Raw genomic sequence first — 15073 nt, 5'->3', positions numbered from 1 at the left:
CTAGATATGAGGCCTAAAATGACAACGGGGAAATACTATTGTAATTAATGTACTGGACATTCATTATATTCCAACTAAGAAACATGGAATATTTAAATTGGGACTAAGCATCTAAGCTCCGCCCACAACCACATTTTAAATAGACCTGCAGTACCTGGAGGACTAAATGAGGAATAGTGGGGTCTAGAGGTATAAGTATACTGAGGAGGGTGATTGGTCTAACACAGAGGTGCCCAAACTTTTTTTTATCGAGGGCCACATCTCAAAACATATTCGAAGCCGTGAGCCACAGACCGATGATCAATGCAGCGTGGTGCTTTAAATGCAGCTTTGACGGAGCCGCTGTGTATTAATAAGGCTTGAAACACACTTATTTTAGGTCTCTATCACAATGCAATGTGATGTTTGAGGTTATAGTGGTAGAAATAGTTTAATTTGCTGTTAAAAGTACTGCTTATGATCAATTGAGCCAGTTCAGCAGGAGGCTCCAGGGCCGATAAAAAAAACTAAAAACCCCCGGGCCTTAGTTTGGACACCCCTGGTCTAACAGGTACCTACACTTCAAGCTCCACCCCTGCAACGAGGTAATCAGACAAACCTGGCTGTAATCAGGGCAGTTCTGTGTGATGTCATCAACTGGATGCAGCGCAAACTTAGATATACACGTTTTTGAGCATAAAGCTGCAAAATGGACCTAGTTTAAACTAAAATGGGCCAAAATGACTTGAAACAGTAGATAATATTATTCAATGTACACAGTTTAATAGCAATACCACTACAATTCGAGTTAGGGGTGGACAGTATATAGTGCAAATATTGACAGTGGCCATTTTTTTCATACATAAATAAAATCCCTGATAAGATATATAGAGTAAAAGAAAAAATATATTGTTGTTTCTTGTTTTTCTTCTTCTTTTATGGACCATATCTGGATGACTGAGGGACTACACAGACAAGATACAGATATATTTTTAAGCTGCCTCTGTTGTGTATGTCTGTATATAGTTTTTTCATCATGTTCTATAATTTGTGGAGCTTGCTATAGATTTTTTTCATAATGATACTGACATAAGTAAATATCAATTATCAACCAATCCATAAAATCAGATCAGATCGACGAGAACTGTATGTAGCCAGCAGTCTTAAAGTTTTTTAAAGAGTTTCTACAGTCACAACTGAACTTGTGTTGCCAGTGCTTAACCTGCAGATAGACACATACAAGTTTTTCTCATTCTCAGCATATGGACGAACTATGTTTCATGTGAAAACTCAGGGCTCTTGTTTATAAAACTATGTGGAATTCTCACTAAGTGCATGTAGGGACAAAACACAAACTTCTACAAACTCCTTCAAACTCACTAAGTTCTTATCTCTCTGAGCTCAGACGCCGTTTAACTCGTCTCTAAAAGTCCTGATGCACAAAGTTTAGAGATTCTGTCTGGGGCTGCTCATTTCCATGTCATGTTGTCTTTTAATGAATCACTTAATATAGAACTTAACATAGAAAATCACGTAACATTTTTGTTTGGCTGCAGGTGCTGGAGTTTCCTTTAAGGTTTAACCCAGTTGGATTTTAACACTGAAACTGGCAACCCAAATGACTCAAATTATAAAACACCAAATTTTGACATAAATAACTTCAATGTTTTTTTTTGTTTTGTTTTTACTTAGAATAATGTTTGTTAGATCATGTTTGTGGAATTTAAAATCAAAATCTTATGTATGGTTTTAATATTTTTTTTGCCTTTAGCTCCTCTGTTTAGTCCACATATCTTACACCAAGTACCATTCTTCCACAGATTAGCGAGTCCTTAAGGAGTCATTCTAGGTCCTCAGCCCTTCTGCGGCTTTCCTCATCAGGGTGAAGAGCCCTCAGTCTATCCCATACCAACGGCGTATCAAACAGACTCATGAGTCACACTGTAGAATCGCGAGGTAAATCCACATAGCTTTAGCTTAGCCACGTTACTTTTGTTAGTAAAAGCATGTAAACTCCCACTAAGCTGGTGTTATATTTTATTTTTGTTATATACTTTATAACATGGTTTACTATGTTTCTTTTGGTTGAGCTGTAATTCTGCAAGTACAAGAAATAATTGTAGGTGCTAATATTACTTTGAATTAGTTGAATTTTCCATCTATTCTCACAATTCAAACTCCTCCTCCTTTGCTATAAAAAAAATCAATGGCGTCGCAATGCTTAATATTTGCCCAGTGCTGCCTACTGCGTGACAACAGAAACGTGTACTGACCAATCAGAGCAGAGCTAGCTCAGAGAGGGGCCGGACTAAAACTTACAAAGCTAACTTTTGGGAGCTTTGAGGATTTAAAGAGGAAGTATTAGACAAAATAGGTTTTATTGAGCTTACTCCCATGTTATAATGCTGTTCCTTCACCAAAAAACAGTCCTGAAGAGTGAAAGTGACTAATTTAGCGATCTCTCCCAGACACTATTTGAACACTCCTTATGGTTAGCTCTACGATTCTGTGCAATGCTCCGCCCACAAGTCTACATCACCCATGCTCCAACAGATAGATATAAAATGTCAGTTCACCATAAATATCCAAAAACATGATACAAAACTGCACACAGCAACTTGACAAACCCAACGCGACGTGCAGTTGTTTTATTAGTTAAACACTGATTGTGCTGTGATAGCGCTCTGAAGGGGGAGTGACTTAAGACAGAGAGCAAAGGGAGGGGAGAATGTGAAATTTATAAAACCTGTTAATATGATGTTTTGGGTGAATATAGCATTTTCAAAACAATAAATGGTGATCTACATGGTGATCTAAATATATTATGTTTTAGCAGTTAGCAGTTAATACCCCATAGAAGTAAAATACCCTCTCTTTAAAATTTTGAAACGTGAAAATACAGAATAATCCCGACAAAATCCAACAGTCAGATGAACACAGGCAGTTTGATTTAACAGAATTTCTTTCTAGGCGGGTGCAGCAACACCTATCTTTGTTATTGCCTTTATGGTCACACTTCCCTTTAAACTAATCCCATTCATTTAAATAGAGAAATGGAGAGAAAAGTTTTGCCATTTAACTCTGATATAAAGTTGGTTCATTTGACTAACCAACAAGTCAACGCTGCATCGATTCTCTGGGAGACTCCCTATAGAACTTATTTGCTGTCAAGATCAGCAGCCCCATGCAACATAATACAGCTAGAATGACGATGACGATGGCGGCACCCGAGGCAACGTCTGGAATAAGGTGAATAGATACATGGTTTGAGCATATCACCTTTTACTTGCACTCAAACCGCAATGCAGCCTTGTGATTGGTCCTGCCTCACAACCACTGATGGTCCAATCACAAAAGCAGGATTCTGTCCAGATAGATTCTTGGAGATTTATGAAATGACACATCGCCAGAATTCAAGTTAAGCTTCCCCATATCCTCCAAACCATCCCCTCATGGACTGGTGTCACGATTCAAATGACAAAAACACTTTATTTAGACAATAGAATGTGGTTTTCATGTATATATTACCATGTTACTCCGTTGTCCAGGTAGGTTCCATAGCGGTCCATGGGCGTATACTAGTCTTTGTGTCTTATACTTGTTCTGACACGGCTCAAGATCGTTCTAAAGCTATTCAAGAAGGGTTCATTTCTGTCCTGTGAATGTGACTTTTATAGTATCGATACCTGCTCAAATGAGTATCTAGTTTCAATATTTTAGTATCAATCAGTACTACTTTTCACAACCATACCGCTCGTCCAAATTCGGCAGACGGCACGGCTCCTTTGGCTCTGGACTTCCAAGCACCGCGTCATGACTCACCTTCACACTAATCCTCTCCCTCCGCTCCACACACAAACACCCAACGTTTTGCGCTTGAAAATGTGGAATTAAACTGTTCCGCAAGATATTCCAACAATAATAAATATCCCAGAGCGCTGACTCCCTGATGTCTTCCTCCTTGCTCACATATGTAAAGCAGTTTCATCATTAAACGCGGCTTCTCTCTGACCAGGACAAAGACGTTCCCGCCTCAGTAGGTTGGATGGGATTTATCTTTCAATACAAAGGGCTTGGAAAACCTCGGAGGCATAGGGAATATGTCCGACCTCAGCAAAACGGAGCCTTTAGAAGATTTGGATGAGCTCCTTTCAAAAGCCAAAGAAAAAGATGGGAAAAAGAGAGAATTTAAGCTCATAAGAGGAGAGTGAAGTGATGGACAGTAGATATAGGGTACTTATTGTGTTGCTGTATAGGGGCGAATATAAAATTGGAGAGTGATGATGTCCTATATATAGTAATGAACTTAACCCATGAAAAAAATCAAAGAACCCCTTTAAAATGTCCTTAAAGAGGAAAAAGTAACAGTATTATACGCAGATTTTGAGGCTTCAAATGTGGTGATTTTGATAAAGATTTGTGCTGAATTTGGTTCAAAAGAAACAATTAAATCAATAGTTTTTTCTAAGCTGTTTTTATTTGTATACCTTTGTTCACTCAAACTACAAACATGTTAAAAATAAACTCCTCGGGCTTCTCGGCAGGTCTCAAACAGTAATGAAAAATACTTATAAGTACAAATATCTGCTCTCAAATGTAGTGAAGTAAAAGCAGCACACGGGCTCGTTCCTGTTGTGGTCGAAGAAGGTCAAGGGTCAAGAAAGGCAAAAAGTGCAAACCAAGAATCAAAGCAAAGTGTGGCCATTTATTTTTATTTTATTCTAGGGTAATATAAAAGGACGTACTACAATTTAGTGTTGAAAATCACATTTTCTTGTCTCAATAAAGTGTGTTTTTATTATCATTATCATGGTGTTGGAATCTGTATCAAGTATCAAGTCTGTTCCTTAATATCGAAATCAATTAAGAGAATTGATTTAACCAACAGAAAGTTAGAAAATCAATAATGAAAGAGAAACAGAGATGCGAATTAATCAACAGAAAACAAGCAAATAGATAAGTATCCCAGAACGTCCCCTGTCCTTAGGTCCTCCTTCTCGGCAAGGAAAAACTAAAAAAAAAACAGTGGGAAAAAGAGAAACTTTTAGAGAACGACAGTGAAGGAGAGATCTACTCCCATGGACGGGCAGGCTGCAGACGTGTCCGGGACTAACGTGCGTCCATTTGCAGATAGAATTCAAGTCTGTAGGGCCAGAGCCACTCAACTAAGGGACAAAGAAGGGCCCACGCACGGCAGGACGGACGCCACCCCAGCCAGGCACAGGGTCATCCCGCCAGGCGAAGGAAGGGAGGGTGTTAATATCGTGACAACACCATAACCACCTGTGTATATTTTTGTGAGACTAGCTCCGTATTCGTCTGGCAGCCATATTGTCATCGGTCATTGGCTGTGCACTGTGCCACAGGCCCTGTCTCGCCTTACAGTGACACATGATTGACAGGTGCAGAGATGACAGGCGCAGCAGGCTGTAGGGGACACATCTGTCTGTAGTAAACACGGAGGAAAGGAACAGTGCTGCTATCAGGGCTTAAAAGCAACAGAGCAGACAGGGGCAAGAGAGAGAGAGAAAGAAGAGGGGGGGAGAAGGAGAGAGGGGTGGGCAAGAGGGGGCAAAGGAAGGTAGACAGAAAGAAGACACTGAGGGAAGGGACACAGGGCAAAGAGAGAAAAAAGGCGAGAGACAGAGCGCGGGGAAGGGGTGTGTATATATATATATAGAGAGAGAAATGGAGAGGCATAAAGGGGGGCAAGAGAGAGAGGGAAATTGAGAGAGATAGATCGAGAGAGGAAAGGGATGGTAACTAAGGAAGAGGTAGAGAGAGAAAGGGGAGATAGAGAGAAAAGACGGAGACAGAAAGAGAGAGGGAGAGAGAAAAGGAGAAGCATAAAGGGGAGCAAGAGAGGGAGGGAAACTGACTGAAAGTGAGAGAGTGAGAGAGAGGAAAGGGAAGGAGAAAAGGAGAGAAAAAAGAGAGAGAGAGCAAGAGATGAGTATTGAGAGAGAGAGAAAGAGAGAGAGAGAGGACAGGCATAAAGAGCGGTGAAAGAGGGAGAGAAACTGAATGAAAGAGAGAAATTAGAAACTGGCAGTGGGAGGCAAAGAGAGAGAAAGAAAGGGAGCTAACTAATGAAAAGAGAGAGGGGGGAAGAGAGATGGACAGACAGGAGGATGGGCTAGAGAGGAACATAGACTGTAGGAAAGAAAAATAAAGAAAAGGGAAGAAAATGTAAAAGACAGAGAGTCACAGAGAGTATTAGAGACAGAGAGAGAGAAAGAAAGGTGTGGACAAGAGGAAAAAAGAAAGGAAAGGGAGAGAGAAAGAGAAGGTAAACTTGGAGAGAGGGTGGAGGGTAAACTGCAGAAGTGGGGGGGGCAAAGAGAAAGAACGAGGGAGAGAGGAAAGAATGAAAGGGAGAGAGAAAGTAAAAACTGGGAGAGAAAGTGAGGAGAGACAGGAGGGAAAGGGCTAATTGAGAGAGGGAGAGAGATATGCATAGGGGAAGAGAGATAGAAAATTAGAAGGAGGGATGAGCAACAGGGACAGAGACTGAAGGAGAGAAAGAGTGGCAATGAGAGACAAAGTGGTAGAGAAAGGGGGTGTGGAAATAGAGAGAAAGAAAAGAGAGGAAGAAGAAACTGGGCGGAAAAGGGACAGTGAGAGAGCAGAGGGAGCGGAGGGAGGTGGTGATGGTGAATTGAGAGAAAAATGGAGGGAGAAAGAGAGAGGGGCGAGATATAACAAGAAGCTTTGAACTTTCTTTGTTAGCTGTCTAAAACGCTAACTTCGTCTCAGTTAAGCTAATCGCAGCATTTGTGTGTCAGCTCTTTACTCTTTATTTGCACAATCTCAAACCCGAAAACCACAAAATGCATTCTCCTTAGAGCACTGCTGTTTAGCTCAGTGGGACAAATGTGGGTCTTTATTTTAGTGAGTTTGCAAAAAGTGATATTATCAGTTTCATTTTAGCCTTGTCTTTCCCTAGTATCCAGAATACACACTTCTGCAATACTTTACAAAGATGTGAGTCTGGTCACCGGTGAATCTCCCTGTTTTCAAATGGGTGTAATTGACAAGTGGATTAGCCAATCAGGGGCAAGCATGGTCTGTCCCTCCTGGAAAAAAAATAAAGGAGGGGAGGTAATCTGAGGTGAGAGAAGAGAGAAATTAGATTTTATTTATGGCCTATGTTTGACTGGGCTTGAGACGCCAGGGAAGACGTGGGGATCAGACTGATATCAATCTGTATAAGAAATACAGAGAAGAATCATTCTGGATTTGTCAGGTAAGTGCCTTTCTTTCTCATTAAAAACAATGACATACTTAATATTAGTGCTTGCACCCTCTTCTTTCCTTATTGTTTCTTAAAGATGATGTACAAGGTGCTACGTTCATTGAAATGAAGGTATCCAAATTGTTCGTGTAATAAAGTACATTTTGTCATTCCCCAGTACAGATATATTGTAAAAGCAGCTCTTAGGGTCAAACTGAGACTGCTGTAATGCGTGGAATGAGTTTGAACCACTGCTAACCAGTTCTGTTCTTCGCATTTATAACTCAACAAAAATATAAAACACTCTTTGAATGATCACAAATGAACAAATCACAATGGTAAATATTTGATAGTTTAACATCCTCTGCAGAGAACTAAATGTCCCTGTGTCTCCTTGGGGTCATAACCCTCAACAAACATGTTTGAACATTTCTGGATTTCTTCTTTCTAAACTCAAATGTGAAAAATTTTGAAAACCGATCAATTCAAAACCTTTTTCCAACAGCTGGACAAATGCTGTATTTTATTCAAAGCCCAAGGGCACACTGTCGACAACTGCTGTTTTTTAGTAACTCAGGTGAATTCATTGTATGACTATATGATGTACCAAACATGTATTTTATATTTAAATATAATGATAAAGAAAGATCATAATTATTAATTATTAAACATGGACATACACCAAAAGGAAAAACAAAACAAAACAAAAAAAACCCCTGCTCTCTCTCTATCCAATCACTCCACAAAAGAATGATAAAAGTGGAGAAAATTGATCAGGTATTTGCTGAATATGAGCCGTGTCTCAGAGCAATTTAGATTTACTTTTTAAGAATAACCTGCCACATAAACCACCTTTAAACGTCCTGTACCCCATTTACCTACATATTTGAGCTGCATTAGTCTTATTCCAATGCAAATATATTATAAACGCAGCTCTTGAGGTCGAAAGTGTTTTATTGTCCAGTAATCAGAAAGTGCATGGTTAACATGCTAGTTGTTGTTAGCAGTGCTGTAATGTCAACACTCCCCTCTGGCCTCATAAACTCATCACAGTGAATAATTAGGATGCCAAGAATGAAGAATGTAAGTGAGGAATAATTAAAATGAACCAGTTTTGATTTTCACATTGCAATGCCTTTAACTGTTGAAAATATACACAATGACAATCTAAACAAAGCTAATTAAATTAAAACGTACAGACGCTATTGTAATTCATTTCACGCTCTATTTAGTAGCATTATTTATCTATCTATCCCTTTGCATCAGACAGAGGAATTGTTCAAAAAGCCAGACTACACCCCCATCTCTCACTCTATAGCCCGAGTGCATTCAATTCAAAGGAGGCAGTTACACTATTTCAGAGCTTCCTCCAGAGGTGCATGCTGGGAAATGCGGTCCTCCACTTCAAAGCCCACAGACGTCCCCCCGAGGCAGCCTGTATAAATGGACACCCCTATCACTTCACAGTGGCCTGTATACGGACAGGAGCAGGGCTGAAGAGGTGCACTGTGGGTAAGATTGGTCATGTGGCCTCATGGGAAATGCGGTCCTGCTGAGAGGGGAGGGTGATGTCTGCGTGTGTCCGGATATAGCTCTGTGCTGTATAGTTTGCCAGGAGAAAAGATAAATAACAGTGGAGTAGTTTTGTGAGTCAATTTATAAATATGTTCTATTGTAAATTTCGAGTACAATTCTATCCCGTCTTATTCTGCATACAAACTGCTAACCTTGAAGTTTAGATTTGTACAAATATGTTGTGAAATGTATTAGTCAGTTCATATATACAATCTTTTTGCCATTTCTTTTAAACGTGTCAAAAATGTGAGCTCTGAACAGAATCCTAGAATTAAAATATAAATCGCAAATTTTATCCCAATCGAAAAAACAAAACAAAACACAATTTGAGCTTTTTCACAAATGGTTCAGCCCTATGTGTGTATATTTTGCTTCATTCATGCTACTTTCATTAATCTTGCTTATGTTGTACACATCTCAGAAAGCTCAGAAATCACTGTTTGAATTTTCCCCAGATTGTTACGTCACAGATGAAAACCCCGAAACTACTGCACAGTTTTAGAGTCCATAAGCCATCACTGCCCATTAAAATAACATTATGTGAAATAATAATATGTGAAATAAAAGTAATGCATCAGTAGGCTAGTATTTTTCCAGGTGCTAAAAAGTCGCTTTACAATTTTGCGCATTATTCATTCATTCTACACTCAGTGGTGGTAAGATACTGTTATAACCACAGCTGCCCTGGGGTAGACTGAGGGAAGCGAGACTGCCATTCTGCGCCGTCAGCCCTACCAACACTCACTCACACACCACATTCAGACTAAACACTGGAGCGGTGACCAAAAAGCATGTATAAAAGACATCTAAAGCCACAAGACGCATCGTATAAACACTTAAAAATAGAAGAGTGCAGATAAATTACAAATCTCTCTTTCTATCTATCGATTTATCTCGCTCTATCTATCTACAGTATATAGTCTAAGTCTATTCTCTGAGCCACAGGAAGCCAGCAGCATTCTGGATGTACTGCAGCTGTCTTCTGGAGAGGCCAGTCAGCAGTTATCATTCTCGGACCACTATTGTGTACTTCTACTTGAGAAATATTATTTTGAAGTAACAGCACTTTGACTTGTTTACAACTTTTGGCTACACCATCCACCTCCGCTCGCAATCTTTCTCATAGAAGTTTTAATAGAATGTATTTTTTTCTTTTTGTTTTATTTCTCTTATTGATATTTACAATGTTGCCTACGAGCATTGTTAAGTGAGATAATCCTTAGCATATGAAGGAGGCAACATCTCAGCAATAATCCATCTTGCATTTACTTACAGTTCAAATATTGCTGCGCTTTGTGGAAACGCTCGATAAAGTATTTCCTTAGGGGACAGTAGATTTAAAGAGCATTTTTACAAGAAACAATCCCCGAACTCTGCAGAAAAGGGCCTATACTAGCATGCAATGAGGCAGAACAATGTACTCAACTTGTATTCAAATGCACTGATGCTGTTTGTTTACACGTTCATTGAACCAAATTAATTGCTTGTTGATTAAAAACCACATGCTGCGAGTGGAAGGGTCGTTTGGATGAAGCTGTTATTGCTAGTGATGGTGAGTTGGGTTTTGTACATAGACTGTATAAAGAAGTGGACTAAGGGAGTATGGCGTCACCCATAGCGTTCGACTCCAGTCAATTGAAGCTTGTCGAGGCTAGCAGTTATAGGGGAGAATCCCTTTCATATCTGGACTTTTGACCGCAAGTATCATAGCAACCAAACACCCTATCTAAAGGAGACTGATGAAGGTAACACCCTTCCCACCTGCACCGCTGGTTTAGCATGGAGTGGGCACTTAGCAACACTGTCAATCAAACCTGTTGCTAATGCTAACAGGAGTGACCTCTGGGAAAGAAGGTTCTTCTGTTATTAATGTTTATATTATGTTTTAAATGTCTTCTGTAATTATTATTTGTGAACGTGATGTGTGGTGTGATAAATGCTTTTAAAGCAGAACTAAGTAACTTTAGCAGTTTAGCATCCCTACAGGTTGCCTGTGAAATTGCACTCCACGTTCCCCCACCGCTCAGCTGAGTGCTCACATTTGTTTCACAAAGCCGGTGAACACTGTATGCAACAAAATGTCTCAGGTGAGTAATGGTATTTGACTTGATCTTATACATAAGCCTCTTGTAAATATATTGTGAAAGCATGAGTTTTTTCTTTACTCTTAAATCTTGAGTTGATTAGTTTGTGTCTTAAGCATGAAGGTGAACTTGTTTCTCTGTAAGAAAATGGAACGAACTTATTTTAAGATGTCTTCACTAGAACCAGTTGCTTCGGTCACATGATACTGGTATTCCTTTGCAGGTTGACAAGAGTCTAATCCATCTTTTAATGACTGCAGGCATCTCTTAGTGACGTATTCTACCTCTCTGTAAACAGCTAACCATACATCCCTTTGTGACCTTGTACGGACAGTATGTAAAATGAGTTAAGTCCTTATAAGACCTGCCTTCTATAGATAGTACCTTGAAGGGGCTTTAAGTACTGGAAAACTCTGAAACGTAACGCATGTGCCTGCTGTCTGTAACTTCATTCATCTGATCAGATAAACTTCTTTCAACTCTCTACCTGGTCTGCAATCTCTTCCTTCACGATTACATGTTGTGTTCGTGCTCTGTGAGCACGGTAATGACGGTGGTGTAGAAGTTGTTGAAAGTAAATACAGTTTCGGGCTGACTTTACATCATAAAGTTGCTTGTTGCTATGTTTACAGACTGACAATGCTGGTTGTATAGCGTCACTGCATACAGATGAAACATCAGTCTGTCACTTACAGACATGACCCTGACGTGACCAGTGGTTTGATCACATGTAAATGTGTTACCCTGTTTGATGTTGGGCATGAAGTTAGCCATAGTCAGATGCACATCAGGGATAAATTTGCTCATTTCTCTTGTTGATGCATTGACAACAAGTGACACGAGCTGCACATATCCTGCATGCAGGTGTAACTGCGTACTAAAGCAAACAATTACTCCAATTACATAACTATAACAATGATACCACAAGTAATGCCAATAAAACTTCCGTGATCAATAACAATATGGCCAGATCTGCGTTGCTCTTGCACTCTTTTCTCTTTTCTTTTTCTTTCCTTGAGCTCTCTCCATTCCATTCCCACATTGACTTGCCTGTGAGCTCTGGCCCTGTCTGATTCACCTTTTCTTTTCCTTTCTTTTGACTGTTTGTGCCATGGCTGACATCTTACAGATGAACACTGGACATTTATTCTTGTAGTGAACTGTGGACAGCCCCAGTAAGGGGTGTGCACTAGCTCGGTTACGTGTGTGTATGGTGTGTATGGTGTGTATACTGAAGTGCTGCGAAGCAATTTGTCTACCGCGAGAACCTGAACAGACTTCCGAGAGTTGACCGTGGGTCGCAAACAAGTTGCATGTCTGGTTTTTCCACTCAGAGACAGCTGGGGGAGCTAGTGGAACTATCAAACACAGCAAAATCACCTTAGTAACCACCAAAGGGACTTTAAATAAGTAAAAAAAAAAAAAACCTTAGTTCTGCTTTAATACACAGAAGGCTGGAGATAAACTACACAGGAAGTAGAATTGTGTGTACTGTATCAACAGCTTCACCCTGATCCAAGCTGCAAGGATGCAAAAAGATACACGTGAGGATCTACTCTCGTTTTTTTTAACTTTTACACAATGCTTCAAACTGGGTCAGTAGTGCTGTTTTGTGGACTGGGCGTCATTATTTGCAGGGGACATATTCTAATGGATAATATGGATGAGAATGCTTCAGTTTCACTTCACAGCTATAGAAGAGGTAAGTTATCTCATTATTTTTGCTATTTTCTTGAGTTTGTATCTTTTACCTTTGTCTCCCCGTCTGTCACTGGGTCTCTGCTTTATTGACTGATACCATGGTGAAGTTTTGGGGTCATATGACCGAGCCACTCTGAGCCACACTGTCACACCACACGTGAGGTGAGCAGCAGATTAAAAATCATGGATCATGCCTCCCCTACTTTGCGTGAAAGTTGTTCCTCACTTACCTCATACATTCAGAGCATTTTGATTATTCACAGCAATGAGTTTAAACGCACTAACACGCACTTCCTGATTATGGGACAATAAAAGTGCACAGCGGACATATTTTGACATTTTAACATGTAATACAGTATCATTTGTCTTGTCCGTTCCAATACACATATATTGTAAAAACAGCTCTTAGGGTCAAAATAGTCTGTACTGTCTACATCTAATATTAAAGTGTTTTATTGTCGGATAATGAAAAAGTTTGTGTTAGCATGCTAGTTGTTGTTAGCAGTGGTGTGATGACAAAAGTCCCCTCTGGTCTATAAAAATTATGAAAAATGCTTTTTAACTCATCCTGGTGAATAATCAGGATGCTCAGAATGCATAAGGTAAGTGAGAAGTAACTTTGGAACACTGCAAACTGTTGAACAATGAACTAGTTTTGTTTGTCAATTTTATTTTATTTTTTACATCTTTATGCAATAGTACTTTAAATCAAACTTTTGTTCTAAAATGGTGCAATGCTAAAATTGTATTTGACTGGACTGACCTGGCCTCTGGAGGAGTGATGGCCATGTACATCTCCCACGTGTTGTCCTCAGGCACAGCTCCGTGAGGCACCAGCAAACTCACTCCTGAAACACACAATAACAAACCGTCAAGAAAGATACAAGAAAATACATTCATCCTGTTTGAGACAAATTACTTAAATTAATGTTAAGGTATAGTTTATTAATCCCTCATGAGAGCCATTTACTCTCTGCATTTGACCCATCCTTCAATTCCGCTCAAACTATCAGGAGCAGTTTGGACCCATCTTGAGCTCTTGAGCTAGTCTTGGTCAGGACTACCTGGAGGATTTGACCTGTTGTGTATGCTTTGGGTTCATGGGGAAAATCGGAGGAGGAAATCGGGGCGAAAATATTGCTGTTCCACAGTATGGCCTTAAATTGATCTATGAAAAAAGAAAAAAAAAACTAAAACATTCTTGCAGATAGTTGGAAATGGACAGATGCAAAGCTACCTTTTGTAATTAGATCGGTCGACCCAGCCCTGTTGTACTCTCACAGATCACCACTAGATGCTATCTACGCTACTGCTGTCTGATAGTGTGCCATCTACTGGTAAAAAAAACAAAAATAAATAAATAAAAAATAAATAAATGAATGAATAAATAAATAAAAAAAAATATATATATATATATTTACTGTCCCATCAATAAAGTTACATAGTGCGCCTTTAAGTAAGAAAATGAGGAAAAAAAATAAAATCATAATTAAATCTGCCAATTTAATTATGTTCCTTCTTAGTTCATATTAACACTTTTTACACTGACAAAAAAGAAAAGACAACAAAAAAACATATATCAAATATAGTATAAGTTAAAAACTAACTGCAAAGCTAAGCGTAATATTAGGCACCGCGGCAACCCCTTTGTCATCATTTACTAGGCCAGCAGAATTTTTTCCAAACACGTCTGGAGTAATTTGTCACATCAGAATATCATTAGCTTTTTGCCCTTAAAAAAATAAATAAAAATCAGCAGGAGTTTGAAGTTGGACCTGCAGGATCAGAGAGATGCTGTGGTCAGCTGAATTTGGATTGGCTCACCACTGTGCGCACTCTGATCAGCAGGGCTGGGGTTGTGATGCTAACTGGAGGCACTGCTCTCGCTGAAGCTTTGTTACTCAAGTTAGACTTTAATCTGAGCTTTGTTATAACACAATCTCACCTGAAAGAACCAATTTAGATGCTGATTTTGTGCTGTTAAACAACTCCCTCACAAATAACATTACAGTTACAAGCTAAATAGCAGTAGCCAACAGTTTTTCAGTTAGTCACTCTCACCTTTTTGTTAAAAATAAAACTCCTAAACAGGACCATGAATACTCATATTGATCACAGGCTCCTGAAAATGTGTTGTTTAAATCCATTTTGTTTTCTTCTTGAGTTTAAAAATTTATCAGCTCATCAGGTGTATGGAAAGTATTAATAGGTCAAATCCTCCAGCTAAGGTACTCCTGAGTAAGCCTAGAGATGGGTCCCTGGGTGCTGCGCTGACAGGTTGCCTAAAGGACACTGAAGGATGGGTCAAATGCAGAAAATGAATCTCCCTCATGAGGCCTTAATCTTAATCTCAAAATAGAAACCAGGGTGAGATGGTACAATCCAGTCCAGACACAAGAAAGAGTGAACCTTAAAGAGTTAAAGCTAGTATAGATCCATATAGGTACCCGGACGCTCTGCTCTAATGGCAAGATCAGCAATAGCACCACATTAAAACCGT

General features: G+C 39.4%; 1 protein-coding gene across 1 annotated transcript in view; it reads right to left on the bottom strand.

Moving 5' to 3' along the window:
- unc5db (unc-5 netrin receptor Db) overlaps window positions 1-15073 on the bottom strand; it is a 195228-nt gene that overhangs the window by 47455 nt on the left and 132700 nt on the right. The window contains exon 11 of the mRNA XM_055224249.1: window positions 13337-13421. Within this exon, the coding sequence (XP_055080224.1) occupies window positions 13337-13421 (85 nt within the window). The remainder of the gene's footprint in view (window positions 1-13336; window positions 13422-15073) is intronic.

This window comes from Periophthalmus magnuspinnatus, chromosome 9 (assembly GCF_009829125.3).
Source record: "Periophthalmus magnuspinnatus isolate fPerMag1 chromosome 9, fPerMag1.2.pri, whole genome shotgun sequence".
Classification (NCBI taxonomy): domain Eukaryota; kingdom Metazoa; phylum Chordata; class Actinopteri; order Gobiiformes; family Gobiidae; genus Periophthalmus; species Periophthalmus magnuspinnatus.
This window is presented reverse-complemented; position numbering and strand designations above follow the sequence as displayed.